This window comes from Impatiens glandulifera, chromosome 9 (assembly GCF_907164915.1).
Source record: "Impatiens glandulifera chromosome 9, dImpGla2.1, whole genome shotgun sequence".
Classification (NCBI taxonomy): Eukaryota; Viridiplantae; Streptophyta; class Magnoliopsida; order Ericales; family Balsaminaceae; genus Impatiens; species Impatiens glandulifera.
In genome coordinates, this window is record NC_061870.1 from 31,281,455 (window position 1) to 31,298,427 (window position 16,973).

At 31.5% G+C, this 16,973-nt stretch overlaps 2 protein-coding genes across 2 annotated transcripts; both read left to right on the forward strand.

Annotated features, from left to right (window-relative positions):
* The first annotated feature begins 8,900 nt into the window (after positions 1-8,900).
* Positions 8,901-10,413, forward strand: LOC124915284 (zeatin O-xylosyltransferase-like). Its single transcript, XM_047455975.1, has one exon. It carries the CDS (start codon positions 8,923-8,925, stop codon positions 10,369-10,371), a length of 1,449 nt encoding a protein of 482 aa, XP_047311931.1. The 5' UTR covers positions 8,901-8,922; the 3' UTR covers positions 10,372-10,413.
* Positions 10,414-15,118: 4,705 nt separating this feature from the next.
* Positions 15,119-16,525, forward strand: LOC124916234 (zeatin O-glucosyltransferase-like). The gene has a single exon (XM_047456964.1). The coding sequence runs from the start codon at positions 15,119-15,121 to the stop codon at positions 16,523-16,525; it is 1,407 nt and encodes a 468-aa protein (XP_047312920.1).
* Positions 16,526-16,973: the final 448 nt, after the last annotated feature.

The window sequence follows — 16,973 nt, forward strand, 5'->3', positions numbered from 1 at the left end:
TTAAGTTATATAAATTCAATCTTAGAATTAAACAATGCAATAATTCTCTAACCTTGAACAGTACTCATAAGGAATAGTTTTCCGAGAACGGGCAACAGCAAGGGCATGTTTACAAGGAAGACCAGATAGATCAAATACCCTACAAGTACAAGTTCGAGTTTGGAGATCAACTTGAAAATCATGTTGACCGTCATTCACATGAAACTCGAATCTGTTAAGCGGATTAACGGTGTAGAATCTGGCCTTCTCGGCTTGTTCACGTAAGTACTTTTCATAATATTGAGATAAATGTTCTGTGTGGTTAGAAGCTTTTTCTCTTCTATCATGAAACCATTCTTGTAGTGTGATTCGTAAATACTCAGCCAATGTTGATATGGGATATTTCCTAGCATTTCTGCACTGACTATTAAAGCTCTCAGCGTAATTGCTTGTCATTTGATTGTATCGAAAACTAGTAAAAAATGCACGACTCCATCTCTCCACTCCTATCTCTTCCAGATAGACAGCAATACGAGGGTCCTTGGTCTTTGGTACCTGGGTTACTCTTCGCCAACATGAACAAATATGATGGCAATTTTCCATATGATTCCTCCACTGTTCCTCGCACTGCCATTAATGCTTGTTCCCTAGACCTCCAAGCCTTATTATATTTCAGCTTAAACCTATAATTTGTCTGCATGTCTTCCATTATTTTCTTAGGCATGGGGTCATGGTGATGGTCCATATACTTACGTTTGATGCACTCCGCAATTACCCATGATGGTGCTTGCCTCACATTCTCTTGCCTCGTCAAAATTGAGCATGTGTGTACATTTAGTAATTTTCGAATCTCAAACATCTCTTGAAATTTCCCTTTCACAGCATGCAACCTCCACTTGCAATTCTCATTCACACATTTCACAAACCAAAGAACTTTTGTTGACTTTTCGATTTTGAATTCAAAATGATTAGCCATCGCATATCTATGCACCCTCAATTGAAGTTCTTTTTTGTTCTCATAAAACGTACCCACTTCCAATCCGTTTTCAAGGGTTAATTGAGCATGTGTTTCAACCGGGATTGGTTCCTCAACATTAATGGATGTTTTCCTCATAGGGGAAGTGGCTGGCCTGGGTTCAAAAGGGGGGGTACTAGCAACCAATTCACTCGGATGAAGAAATGGGACTTGTTGTTCTTCATTTACTGCATTGTGTATGTCATTTTGGGGGAGTGGATCTTCATGCTCAAATTCAGAAACCTCCTCTCTTTGGATTTCATCCGTTGGGTGTGAAGGTTGTGACTTCTCTAGTAAAGATACACAAAGAGGAGTGTTTTGCTCTTGGTGTGAAGTCGAAATATGTTGCACATAGAACATCACATCTTTATCACATCGGATAACAGCAGGAGGAGCTCTTTTAAAAAGACAATTATACTTCACTTTCAACACTAAATCATATCTCACTTTGTCCACGCGAATAGCATCATAGACGATTTCAGTTAATTCTTCATATGTAGTATTTCGGGATAGATGCACACCTACTAAAGAATTTGCTTCAAAAGAACTAACACCTTCATCATCTTTCAGCCACTCACCATCATATAGGACAAAACAGCTAACATATAAATTGGAATCTGCAATTGATAGAAATTTAAATGTTAGTGTACAAAAGAAAACCTACCATAAATGGATCGTTGGGCTTGGGCGTGGGGCGTGGGGGTTGAGCGTGGGGCCTGGGGCGTGGTGCGTGGGTCTTAGGCGAGGGGTGTGAGACTTGGGCGTGGGGTGTGGGCGTGGGGGTGGGGCGTGGGGCGTGAGACTTGGGCGTGGGGGTGGGGCGTGGGGCGTGAGACTTGGGCGTGGGGCGTGAGACTTGGGCGTGGGGCGTGGGGGTTGGGCGTGGGGCGTGGGTCTTTGGCGTGGGGCGTGGGGAGTGGGCGTGGGGCGTGGGGCTTGGGCGTGGGGCGTGGGGGTTGGGCGTTGGGCGTGGGGCGTGGGCGTGGGGGTTGGGGCTTGGGCGTGGGGCGTGAGGGTAGGGCGTGGGGCGTGGGAGTAGGGCGTGGGGCGTGAGGGTAGGGCGTGGGGCGTGGGGGTAGGGCGTGGGCGTGGGGTGTGGAGGTGGGAGATTATGCGTGGGGCGTGGGGCTTGGGCGTGGGGCGTGGACCGATTTTGACAGCATTTCGTTTACGTAGCATTTCCCAGCATTTCAACCATAACATAGACAGACATTCAACCATAACTTGAATGAAATGAGATTGATAGAAATGAACGTACCCATTTAGATGGTCTCGTCGTCGCGGGGTCTTAGTTGGGTCTCAGGCGTCGCAGAGCTGTGTCGTTGGCGTGGCGGCAGTTGACTACGGTGGTGGCTGGCAGTTGGGAGAAGGGAGGGTGGTGGGGTCGCGGTGGAAAGGAAGAAGAAAGGTGATTGGGGGAAGAAGGGAATGTTTGGGAAATGGGGGACATGTGGGGGATGGGGGGTGGTGGGGGACCAACGGGAGGGGAGTGAATGAGAGGAGAGAGGGAAAAGAAAAGAAAGAAAAAGAAAAAAAAAAAGAAAGAAAAAAAAATTAAAAATATTGAAAAGGTTATTCAGGGGTATAATTGGAAAAAATTATAAAAAAAGGTTAAAAAACAAAAACAAATTTAGTGAGGTTAAATTTCAAAATAGTTATTTTTTTAGGGTCATATTATCAAATTTCCCTTTAAGAATTGTGTATAACTTTAAATGTGAGTGAAAATAAGCTTAATAATTTAACTATAGAAGAAAAATCGACTAAATTTAATTTACATAAATAATGTAAATATGATAGAGAAGATGAAAGAGAAATTATAGGATTATGTTTAAATTAATTAATAAAAGTTAAAATAAAAATTTGTTTATATTAAAAATTATAATTTTAATGACACATAAACATGTAGTCTTCAAGCTGTAAAAAAAATAAAATAAGTATAAATAATGAAATGAAAGAGTGCAAATAAAAATAAATGTATAAAAGAGTTTTATCAAATAAAATGTGTAACTTCGCACCAAAACTATTTTAATTTGAAGAAATGGTGTAAAATATGACCTAGATAAAAAAAAAATTTTGTTTTTACTAAAAAATAAAATAAAATAATAAAAATAAAAATATAATGACACATAAATGTAAGACCATCTCCAACCAAAAAATCAATTTTCAAACTCATTTTGGTGTAAATGTCACGTCAAATAATAAATCCTCTCTAACCGAAAAATTCATTCTCAAACCCAAAATAATATTCTTATAATATTTTTCCTTACATGAACTTTTATAACTTTTTAATATCACCCCATATATTTTAGAATGTTATAAATTAAATTAAAATATTTTAATATCACTCTAAATTTTTAAATTTAGTTATAAATTATTTATAAAAATTTATTAAAAATTAAAATACACAAACTAAAAAATATTTTTTTAAAATTATTATAATTTTTTCTGAACATTATTATAATTTTTTATATTATTATCAATTTTGAATATTATTATAAATTTATGTTATATAAAAAATATTATATAAATAACCTAAATAAATAAATTAAAATAATAAATTATATAAATAAATTTAATGTATAAAATATATCTAAATTAAGTTTAAAGTTTAAATTAGAATTAAAAAAAATATGTTGAGTTTATGAACCGTACACTGCATATATGCATTTGGAAAAGAGAGAAAAGGATGAAAAACCTATTTTGGATTTGCGTTTAGGTATCGATTGAAGAAAAATATAGTTTAGATTTGAGTTTAGGTACGAGTATAGTTGGAGATGGTTTAAGAACACCAAAACTAACTAAGGAATAATTAACTCTACAAATATTATTGTTTGACTCTAGGTTTCTTGGAAATGATTTTTTTAATTTAAGATGTCTTAATGGATTATTAATTTTTCTAAACTTAAGATTAATGGTTAGATCCCATTTAAAACGTGTTAATATAATTAAAAATAACGATTTTGGGATGTAATTCTAGCTTTCTACTTATACCAATCAACCAAAATTTTAAAATTTGCGATTAAAGATGACAATTTATAACCGTCTCGCGGTAATCGAACTGAATTTCTTCGTTTTGAACGGGTTTTTTCCGGTTTGATCGGTAGTTGACCGGGAATGAAACGAAGATGATATTTGTGTCCCCGTTCCGACCCGCACCAATCTTATCCCGATTCTGTCCCGGATACTATAAACAAAATTAAATATATAAAATCACAAATATATTTATTTATTATATTTTATACAAATTTTAAGTTTATTTTTTTATAATAATATAAATTTTTAATATATTATAATATTTATTATATTAAAAAAATTTGTTTTTATAATTTTATTATATAAAAAATTATTCTTTTTAAAAAAATATGGTATAAAGATCCCGCAGAAATTTTCTGAAATTGAAGAGACAAAAATAATAATAAAAAATCATCGAATAAAACTTATTCGGACGGATGAAAAATGCATTTCCCACACCAAAACTTTCTACTTACCGTCCCTAATTGTGATGAAGAGGTTTTCTTCCTTATTTGTGTAATGCGTTAATTATAAGTTGACAAGGGATCAAATTAAAATTTAGAGGAATTTGTAAATTTTATTTAAATTAAATTATTTTAAAATATATATTATTTAGTTTTGTTTTGTCCATTATTAAATAAGTCTAAAATATATCATTCAATAACTTTAAAATTAACAAATTTAAATAAATAATTTTTTTTATATTTTAGTCTTTTAATATATTCTTATTAAACTTTTTATTTCAGTTATTTTATTTAATATTTATAGACACAAGTTTTAAATCTTATTTATAATTAGAATTTGGACTCATTTTAAGAAAATAAAACTATTATAAATAAACAAAACAAATTAAAATGGACTTTAAATAAAAAAAATCTATTGTTAAAATGGACTTTAAATGAATTTTTTTTATTGTAATTGTTTTGTTGGTTTTGTTTTGTTTTGAAAAAAAAGGGGAGAATGGCTTTGCGATTTAGAGAGAGGATGCTTAGATTACTTTCAGACAAATATTTTAGGATTCGATAAATAAAAAAATGTATAGAATAATATTTTTTAAAATTGTCAAAAGTTTAAAATAGAAATTGTGATGTGACAGAGAAATAGCGCGAGAACCATTTCTCACATTTAACCAAACACTGTATCAAGAACAAGAACAGAATCTCCAAAATGCGTTTTACACGAAAAAATTTGTTCTTTTCTAAATTAGATGATGACTCTAAAAAAAAGTTAAATTTAGTCTAATTTAATGTTTTTAAATTCACTTTAGTCAAGCCTACCATATTAGTTTCTTGTCTCACTCGAGACTCGAGAGGAAAGTTAGTTATGAATACAACTATCGAGTGACAAAAACTTTTTCTCTGAAAAAGATTTCGATTTTTGGCGTTACAATATTGAATTTAATATTTTAAAACATTTATATAAACAGTTTTTATAATATAATAATATTATAAATATTTATAAATTATTTAAAATATAATTTTAAAAAGAAATAATTATTTTTGTTTTGATGTTTTTGATAAAGATATATATTACTTATTTATTAATTTATTTGTATATATGTGTAATTCATAATTTTAAAATATCAATAAAAAGACAAAAAAAAATTTTGTTAAAAAAGCAATACTTTATTTTAAAATATGTAATAAATAATTAGTTTAAAATATCAATTATTCTTTACAAATTTATAAATCTCTTAATATTTAATAGATGGGTGGGAAATGTCATGCCTTAGTAGCTAGTGCATCATAGAACCAATGCTGAGGATATATCAATTATTTTTATTTTTTAGAATGCTGAGGTAAATTCAGGCTTAGTTTGTGACATTGTATAATTTTTAGTAGAAAAATTGGGAGAGTAAATGAAAAAGAAAATAACTTAACATTAATTTATTAGTTTGAAGAAGAAAATGTGAAGGGAGAGAAGATAAAAATTGTTTTATTTTTTCAGTCACGATTATTTCATTTTTCATTCCTTCTTTTAATTTTCCTTTTCTTATCAAATAAAGAAGGAATGGAATATCTAAGACTCGTACTAAACAAGAAGGAAAATAAAATTTCCTAATAATCGGAGTAGGGTAATCTCAATTTTTTAAATAATTTATTTTTCAATCAATTTTGTTCGGTCTCATTTATTAGGTTTGACATCTCTCCCCCACTGTCCACGTAATAATTGTTTTGTTTCTTTATTTTTATAATGTACTTAATTTCTTTTTATTATTATTTAATAAATGAGTAAATATGGTATATATATTAATAAAAACGAAATTAAATCTATTGTAAATAAAAAGTGATGAATTGTGAATCTATTATACCAAGTAAATTTTGTTTACAAATGGTATCTATTATTGGCAGAAATATATCTAATCGACACAATAAGATTCTAGAAATAATTGCAAACCATACTAACCCACTTAGTACAAAATATTCGCTGTCAAATCTTGGGCCTAGAATATTAATCTATTTACATTATAAGGAGATTGAATGATGGAGAGAATCAATTAAGAAATTAGCTCATCATTCATCAATCATTACGTCCCGAACTAAAACAAAAGAGGCGTGCAATCTTAGGTCGCATGTCATTTTCGATAAATAACATGCTAGGTTGACAAATTTTCTTTAATATTTCAAAGAAAGGAACATTAATCATATATCACAATCTTTCGAACTTTACAAACTATTATTGTCAATTCATCTTTAGTTCAAAATATATAATGACATATAATATTCTTATCAAAATTATTTTATCTTATTTACACACTTTTATACATCTATACTAATACAAAATAGAGAGTTAACATTCCTTATTGACTAATCTAAATATATATCTTCTTTTTAATTGTCCTTCTGACTAATCTTTATTTTATCTAAAAGAAATCTATTTAAATGAATGAGCTAAATACAAGATCACATATTTTTATAATTGGATCAAAATCATATATAATTTGATAGAAAACTAATTTTAAATAGATGTAAACATTCTTTATTACAAAATTGTATATATACTTATAATAGCTCTAGAATCAAAATAATGTCTGTAATATGATAAGTCATTTATCAATACATGAAAGTCTTGTATAGACTCAAAAGCCAGCAATTAAGACTAGAGTCTTGTATTGACACAATAGTCATCAACTAAGATATAAAGGTTTTGCGTTGACACAATAGCCATCAACCAAGACATAAAGGTATTGCGTTGACGCGTTAATTGGTATAAACGACACTCGATGCACAAATAGTCCATTATTAGATAAACAAGTACAAGATAATTAAAATCAAGAATAATAAAATAGCTCAATCGTCATAATTATTTAAAGCCTAATTTTCAAGTCCAAATATACCATATTCCATTTGAACGTCTAAATAAGAAGTCATAGCAAACTACTTTAAAACCATTTATCACAGATCATCATTTTATCATAACCATTTCAAAATCATCTAACATAAACCATCATTTTTATTAAAAGTTATTTCAAAATCTTCTATCATAAATCATTATTTTATCAAAAGTCATTTGAAAACAACTATCATAAACCATTATTTTATCAAAAACCATATCAAAATCATCTATCATTAACATCATTTTATTCAAAGTCATTTTCAAAATAAACTATCATAAACCATCATTTTATCAAAATAAACCTAAATTCTTGATCTATATATTTATAAATTGGCATTTCAGTATTTTAAAATTTATCTCCAAAATAATCATATATATATATATATATATATATATATATATATATATATATATATATATATATATATAAAACTAAACCTGTAAAAGAATAGATCTTCTTACATTAACTCCAATAAAGATCTTCCCTCCAACTAAACCAACCTATAGTTTAAGAAGATAATACTATTAAGTTATTTTGTTATTCCTTTTTGCATTAAAGGTTACTAATCTAATGATAATTTGTTGAAAAAAATATATTAAAAAGTTTTATTTTTTTATGCTTAGTATTTTTAAAATAATATTAATAATTTTAGAATGGATGTAATAACCTAAGAGATATGAGTGAAAAACCTATTTAATTCAGTATAATTTATTTGGGCATTTGAAGAGGTAAATATTTTATCTATAAACACTTGTAACAATCCATTTAATATAAATAAATAAAAAGATAGTAAGATTAAAAGAGAATAAAGTATTGTCAACTTTTATATTTTTTTCCTTCTTGTCACCAACAAATTATGTGGGTTAGGTGTACGTGAAACCAAGAGAGAAAGAGGAGCAACCGAGAGCTTTGTGAGATGTAGCTAATGTATATCAAATTGTACAAATGCCTCCCATGGAAATTATCAATGTATTGTTAATGTATAACATCTTATTCAGATAGGGACACTCGTCTGCGTCCTACCAAAAATAAATTATATTATGGGATAAATTCTCTAATGTTTAATCTATTTTTATATCAAATTGGACTAGTGAAATTACTATATCGATAATTAAAGATGTTCTTAAATAGCAAGCTCATGATGAGTGTCGGTTAGACTTTTGACATTATACCAAATGTCGTTCCAAAATTGAGGTTTTGTTTTATTATTTTTTATAATGTATTTAATTGAATTTAAAGAAATTAATTTTATTTAAAAAAAAATTAATAAAGAGTAAATATGGTATATATAAAATCAAACTTAGACAATGTTTGAAATTAAATCATATCTATTGTGAATCTATTATATCAAATAAATTTTGCTTACAAATGTTATCCTATTTCTCTTGAATTCTATCAAAATATCTCTAATACACATATGGACAAAATAAAATTATATAAATAATTGCAAAGGATACCACACTTTAGTGCAAAATATTGGCAGGTTAGCATAGAGCCAAATCTTCGGCCTCACTCTTCTAGATTATTCATCTATTTAAGAACTTCAACTCATCATCCATATCCATCCATCCATCCATCAATGGCTAATATTACTAGCTTCCCAGATGAATCCCTTGGTCTTGCTGCAGATTCTGATGTAGTGTTCTTAATGGTGCCATTTCCAGCCCAAAGCCACCTCAACCAGCTCCTTAGTCTTTCTCACCTCATCCGCTCCCGTGGCTTCCCCGTTCACTACGCCGCCTCCGCCATCCACTGCCGCCAGGCCAAACTACGACACGACACTCTCCTCCTGAATACATCGGGAATCATATTCCACGAATTGCCCACACCCCCTTTTAACTCTCCTCCTCCCGAACCATACTCCTCTGTCAAATTCCCTCAACATCTTTGGCCCTCGTTCGAATCCTCCTTGAATCTGCGCCAACCTGTCGCTGCATTGCTACGGGAACTTTCCTCCTCCTCGGTGGATACAACTACATCTAGAACTAGGGCTAGAAGACTCGTCGTCATCCACGACGACCTAATGAATTACGTGGTCCAGGATGCTGCCTCTGTTCCGAATGCAGAGTCCTATTCTTTCAGTTGTGGCTCCACCCTTTGCACCTTCTGTTTAACGTGCCAGTTCTCCGGGAAACCTTTCCCGGTGGTCGAGCTGGATCCCGACGCAATCCCGACACTAGACAATTGCTTCACCCCAGACATTGCCAGCTTTTTATCCATTCAGAGTCAATATGATCATCTCAAACATGGCACTCTATTCAGCACATGTCGAGCAATCGAGGGCCCTTACCTCGACCTTCTAGCCCAAACAACACATGCCGACGCAGCCGTTGGCAAGACCAAGCAATGGGCGGTTGCCCCTTTGTTCCCTGTCACACCAAACCACGACAAAGCTCACCCAACCTTGGAATGGCTCGACAAACAACCACCAAATTCGGTGATATACGTGTCCTTTGGGTCATCCACAACCATGAGCCATGAACAGATCAATGAGCTGGCTATAGGATTGGAAGAAAGTAAACAGAGGTTCCTATGGGTGTTGAGAGATGCCGACAGAGTAGACATATTCAACGCTGAAACCAAAATCCTTCAGCTGCCGGAAGGGTTCGAGGAGCGGGTGAAAGGGGTGGGAAAGGTGACCAGAGATTGGGCACCTCAGCTCGGGATTCTCCGGCACCCATCGGTTGGAGGATTTATGAGCCACTGCGGCTGGAACTCATGCCTAGAGAGCCTAACCATGGGCGTGCCATTGGCTACATGGCCAATGCACTCCGACCAGCCGCATAACGCCTTACTCATGACCCACATACTCAAAGTCGGAGTTCAGGTCATGGGTTGGGGAGAACGCGATGAACTAGTGACCTCATCCGCCATTAAGAAAAGCATTGAAAATTTGATGGCATCGAATGAAGGACATGCGGTTAGAACAAGAGCGGAAGAGCTCAGCAAAGTTATCAAGCAGTCCGTCGACGACGATAACTGGGAGTTGAATTCTTTCCTAACTTACGCAACTCGATCAATTAATTAATTAATTAATACTGTTTAATTTTCAAATAAGATCATCATGGCCTTTTCAAATAACTTGGACATTGCCAATTAAGTCTCTAAACTATAGAGTAAGTGAGTAACGAGGCAATGTATTTATTGTTTTTGTTTATTTCCTTCCATTTGTAACGTTCGAACGGAACGGCATTTAGCGTTTTTTTAATAAAAGTTAACATTACAAATAAAACTATTAATTTATTTTTCTTCAATTTTAGATGATGCATTTAATATTTTTCTCTACAATTTTATATTATTAGAAGATGATATATTTAGTATTTTTTACATTAATTTTTTAATATTTAATTATTATATATAACGACAAAATGAGTGACCAAAATTGTCATCAAACACATTCAAAATACAGCCTGGAATAACTAAGAAAAACTACGTCAAGAAACAAAATAAAAAATTGTCCTTAGGTCCTCTAAAATATCAATGAGTTCTTTCACCGACTTTACTGATTTTCCCGACGAGACTTTCCCATCGTCATAATAATAGTAGTGTAAAGTAAACGTATCGATGAACACGATCATTGATCGTTTTACGGTTCCTCTCGAACCAAATTATTCACTTTCATCATCTCAAACCAAGTGAGGAGTCATTAATATTAATTAGATTACTAATTCTTATAACTCTAAAAAACTACAATTAAAGAGGTGTGAAAATAATATAAAAAATTTATTAAAAATCTCTTTCTTTTTTTTTTCCGAAAAACTATTGATGGAGGAGTTTTGATATCAAAAAAACTGAATTTTTTATTTGTATGAAGAATGACTTCTTCATTACAACATTACCAAGATCATGTGTGCTCTCCTGCAGAACTTTCTTCATTTTCAATGTGATACACAAACAAATGTCGTCAACTTCTTGGTCAAATGAATTAAATAGAGTTCTAGCAACAACATCAGGACGACTGAAAAAAAATTTCACTCATCATGTAGTGAACGATCTCGAAAAATATAAATAGAAGAGTTTTTGGGAAAAAAAATTGTGAATACGATTGTCTCAAAGGATTAATGTTGCACACGTTTGTTTCAATCCGAAAAAAGGACCTTTCCGGGTGAAAATGTTTTCGATCTTATTGATATTTAATTTTTTTACGCTGTTTTCTTGTTTTTTTTTTGTTTTTTTTTTCTTTTATTACGTTTACACACATGGTTAACTTGTCAAACACTTCTTCAAACAAAAACAACAGATATTAAAAATCATTAATTATAGCTGGGTAATCTTAATCAAAACCCATAATTAATTTTATTTTATCTTGTTAGACTATTATGAGGATTGAGCACTAGAATAGCTTAGAGGACCACTAAAAAAGGAGCTCTTCAAAGATTATGGTTGGGTATATATATGTCATTTTAAATAGTGATTACTAATTTTAATAACTAATAATTTCTCAAAACAATAATATTAGAATCAAATCAGTCGTTTAACTTGTCAAGAATTCTTCAAACAAAAACAAAAAAGACCATTAATTATATACATATATTCTTAATAAAAAAAATTCATAATTAATTTTCTGTCCAATTAGACAATTATGAGGATTGAGCACTGAAATAGCTTAGAGGACCACCAAAAAGGAGCTCTTCAAATATATTCTGGTTGGGTATGTATATTAATTATGTCATTTTCAAATGATGATATGTTACATTATTGTCATCAATATTTATATTTATTTATTTTTGTATGTTCTTTTATAATATTTGAAAAGGATAAAAACATATACAAGACCATTATATATAAAATTAATTAGTAAGTTTTATAAAATTATTTGATGTTGTAAAAATATTTTATTACTTTTTCTCTAAACGTAATTATTTTTCAATATGTTTATGTGCAATGATTAACTAGGCTTTGATGGGTTGATCTTGGTGCTCACACATCTAAGTCACATGTTAATTATACGTTGATAAGTGATTAATCATATTAAACTTTTTATAAATATCTTAATATTGAATAGATGAGTACTGGACAATATTATATTAATTATTGGAACTATCTTTAATTTATTCTTTTGAACTTTAACTACCATTTTTTTTAGATGGTGTTTGACATCTCCTCTTTGGATGACCGATAGAGGGAGACAGTGTTCTTCGTGATCGATTCACTTTTGTACCTATCACAGATGGGTAAAATTGTAATTTTTTAATCATTACATTTGAGAGGTAAAGAGGATATGAAGTTCTTTTATTTACATTTTGTTTGTTTTTTTCTTTTTGTACTTAATTTTCTTTTTATGATTTTAAAAAATGTATTTTGTTTTAAAATAATAATAAATGAGTGAATATGGTATATATAATGAAAATAAAACTTAAGAAAAGGTTTGAAATTCACTACTCTCTTGTTACATAATAAATTAAATCCAAATCCGGTGGATTGTAAATAAAAAGTAATTAGTTTCATTATAGGAAACTTTGTAACATGAACAAAAATGTTTGAACATGTTTAATTTATTTCATAAGTTCATGCACAACTTAACTTAATTACTCTTTTTTAACTCAATTTTTTTTCAGGGTGATTAAACCGGACACTTCCAGGCCGGCTCCAAAATTTGAAAATAAAAATACTATTTTTTTTATTTAACTTACTACTATAAGTCTATAAGTACAGTTTAATTAGTTAAATGTTTAAATATCACTTTTTATTCCCGGTTCAAATTTTTTGCAGAGCATTTTAATTAATTTTTTTTAGGCGGCTGACTAGCTCGCGACCTAAGTCCGGCCCATGATACTCATAAACCCATTTAAATCATAAACTTACTAAATCAATTAATTTAAACCCATTTAAATCATAAACTTACTAAATCAATTAATTTAACTTTTCAAATTTATAAAAACCAATTTTATTTTTTTTAAGACACAAAGACTTGTCAGACCGTGGTACTAATTTGTTTCTCAAAATTATTATTTATAAACGTGTCAATTTGTCTTGATATTTAACTATATATATTATATACAACAAGAACAAGAATACGAGTCTATTGTCTTATAGTGATTTCTTGATTTTTTTTATCAATTTATTTAAAATATTGATAATATTAAATTTTGTTTAATTAATTCTTAAATATATTATTTTTTAAACCATAAAACTAAATATTAATTGTCACGCCCTGAACTAAATCATGAGCCTACAATTGTATGTCATTATTCATGCCTAACATTCTAAGGCTATAAGCTAGTTAAACAAACTTATCTTTTAAAATATTTTCATAATAAATAAACATTATCATTTATCACAATCCAACCTTTACAAATTAGCATTATCACTCCATTTTAGATCAAAATAAAAGATAATGACATATTATTCTTGAGTTAACTTTCCTTATCGACAATTTATATATATATATTCTTCTATCCTTTAGTCTTTCTAAGTCGTAACTAGTCTTACGTTTTTATCGGAAAGAGATCCATTTAAATGGATGAGTTAAACCAGTCCAATAAGAAAATCACATCTTTCTACAATTGGATTAAAAATCGTATATATTGAAAAAAAAAATCAACTTTTAACTAAATGTAAACCATCTTTATCACAAAATTATATATATCTATATATATATATAATATATATATATATATATAATTTATAATAGTTTTGTAATCAAGATAATGACGGTAATAACTTAATAATAAGTATATATAAAAAGATAACGACGGTAATAACTTAATACTAAGTCATCTTAAAGTTTGTATAGAGCCATAAGTCACCAACCAAGACATAATAGTCTTGTGTTGAAACATTAATTATCAATCAAGACGGAGGTATTGTGTTAATGCATTAACATTAACATGTATAAGCAACACTCAATGTACAAATAATCCATTATTAAAAAACAAATACATAATTTAAGCCCATAGTAATAAAAATAGACCAATCGTCATATTTATTTAAACCCTCATTTTTTAATCTAAATCTATCACATTTCATTTCAATGTTAAAATAAGAAGTTTATCAAAAAGGTCTCATAATCATATATGATCCTAAGTCATTATTATCATACTATTTCAAAATCATTATCATAAGCCATCCTCTTGTAAAAATTTCATAAAATTATCATCAATATATATATATATATATATTCTTAATCAATATTTTTATAAACCAATTTTGAATAAACTTGTTTAATTTACCTTTAAATGAATATGATGCTTTGTTATCACTATGCATGAAAGGTAAGAAGTCAATTATGATTTCGATACCTATTTTACTTATCTTTATTGGAAATAGGTCACTTGTCCTTTATCATGAATTTCACTTGTCTCCTTTAAAATAAAGTACGTGTCACCTAGAAATGAAGTGATATATATAATTTATATATGAAGTTATTTATTTTTAAATTCAGATATTATATTAATAATAACCTAATTTTAATCAAACAAATAATAACACAAATACACAATAGTTGCATCTAGCAAACTGTTGAAGTCATGACGCATGCGCATGCGTTTGATTTATACAAAATAAGTAATAAATTAACATGTTTTAGTGGAAAAGTAAATTATTTTGGCATTTCAATCTGTTCGATAGAATAATAATAATAATATCTCTAGTAGAAAAGTCTAGGCTAACAATGACAGCCATGCACACCCATTTTGTGCAATATTATCTATATCACTTTCTCTACAGTAATAAATATATTATTTACATTATTAATAAATAATATATATTAGGTAATTGATTGAATTAATTTGAAGAGAGAAAAGAAGTACAACAACTGATCATCAATAATATCGATGGATTCTAGGCTTGCCGCTGAGGATGTAGTGTTCTTAATAGTGCCGTTTCCACTCCAAAGCCACCTAAACCAGCTCCTTCGCCTCTCAACCCTCATCAGCTCCCGTGGCTTCTCCGTTCACTATGCCACCACCGTTCTCCATTGCCGTCAGGTCGAGCTCCGGCACGATACGCCCATCAACACTACTTGTCCAATAATATTCCATCAACTCCTTACACCCCCTTTTCTTTCTCCTCCACCCGAACCATCCATCTCTTCTGTTAAGTTTCTCGACCATCTTAAGCCGACCTTTGAAGCCTCACAAACCTTGCGCGAACCTGTCGCTGCGTTGCTAAGGGAACTTTCCTCAACTACAACTAGAACTGGAACTGGAACTAGAAGACTGGTCATCGTCCACGACAGCCTAATGAATTATGCCGTCCAGGATGCTGCTTCTCTTCCGAATGCGGAGTCCTATTCTTTCAATTGTGGCTCAGTCTTCTGCACATTCTGTTTTACCTGTCAGTTCACGGGGAGACCTTTCCCTGTCGAGTTGGAACCGGAGTCCATTCCAACTTTAGACAATTGCTTCAACATTGAGATCCTGAAACTTTTCGGCAATGAAGATGAATTTGATCTTAACAGACATGGTAAGCTATTCAACACCTGCCGAGCAATGGAGGGCACTTACCTAGACTTACTAGTCGAAACAATGTCCGCTGAGAAGGTCCAGAAGGAGAAGCTATGGGCAATCGCGCCCTTGTTTCCAGTAATTACAGAAAACGACTACGACAAACCTCACCCAACCTTGGAGTGGCTCGATAAACAACCACCAAATTCGGTGATATACGTATCATTTGGGTCAACAACACTCATGAGCCGTGAACAGATCAATGAGCTGGCTATAGGATTGGAAGAAAGTAAACAGAGGTTCCTATGGGTGTTGAGAGATGCCGACCGAGTAGACATATTCAACGCTGAATCCACAATCCTTCAGCTGCCTGAAGGGTTCGAGGAGCGGGTGAAAGGGGTGGGAAAAGTGACGAGAGATTGGGCTCCTCAGCTTGGGATTCTCCGGCACCCATCGGTTGGAGGTTTTATGAGCCACTGCGGCTGGAACTCATGTCTCGAGAGCCTTACCATGGGAGTGCCATTGGCTACATGGCCAATGCACTCCGACCAGCCGCATAACGCCTTACTCATCACCCACATACTCAAAGTGGGAGTTCAGGTCATGGGTTGGGGAGAACGTGATCAACTAGTGACCTCATCTGCCATTAAGAAAAGCATTGAAAATTTGATGGCATCGAGTGAAGGACATGAGATTAGAACAAGAGCGGAAGAATTGGGAAGAGCTATCAGGCAATCAGTAGAGGGCGACCACCACGGAGAATTGAATTCTTTCCTAGCCTACGCAACTAGATGAATCAATCAATTAACTAATAATGTCAATTTTCAATTATGATGATGATCATCATCTTCTTCAAATGCGGACATTGAAAAATCTCTAATTTAAGTCATATATAGCTTAGAGGACCACCAAAAGGAACTCTTAAAATTTAGCAGTGGCAGTATGAGGTTGACGGATACTAACATGAACCTTGACATGTTTATTTGTGATTAATCCGAACATGATCCGTTTGACTCGATTTACCTAACTCAACTATAACCAAACCTGATGTAATTAATTCACATATCTGTTTTAAATTAAAATAACACTGTCACAAAACAAAAATTAAGTTAAGTCACAAATTCGCTTATAAAATATTTTACAAAAAAAATGATTGACTATATAGAAAAGAATAACACAAAATTCAAACAAGAAAACTTATACAAAAGTAATCGGATCTAATTTGAGTAATTTCAGGTCGATC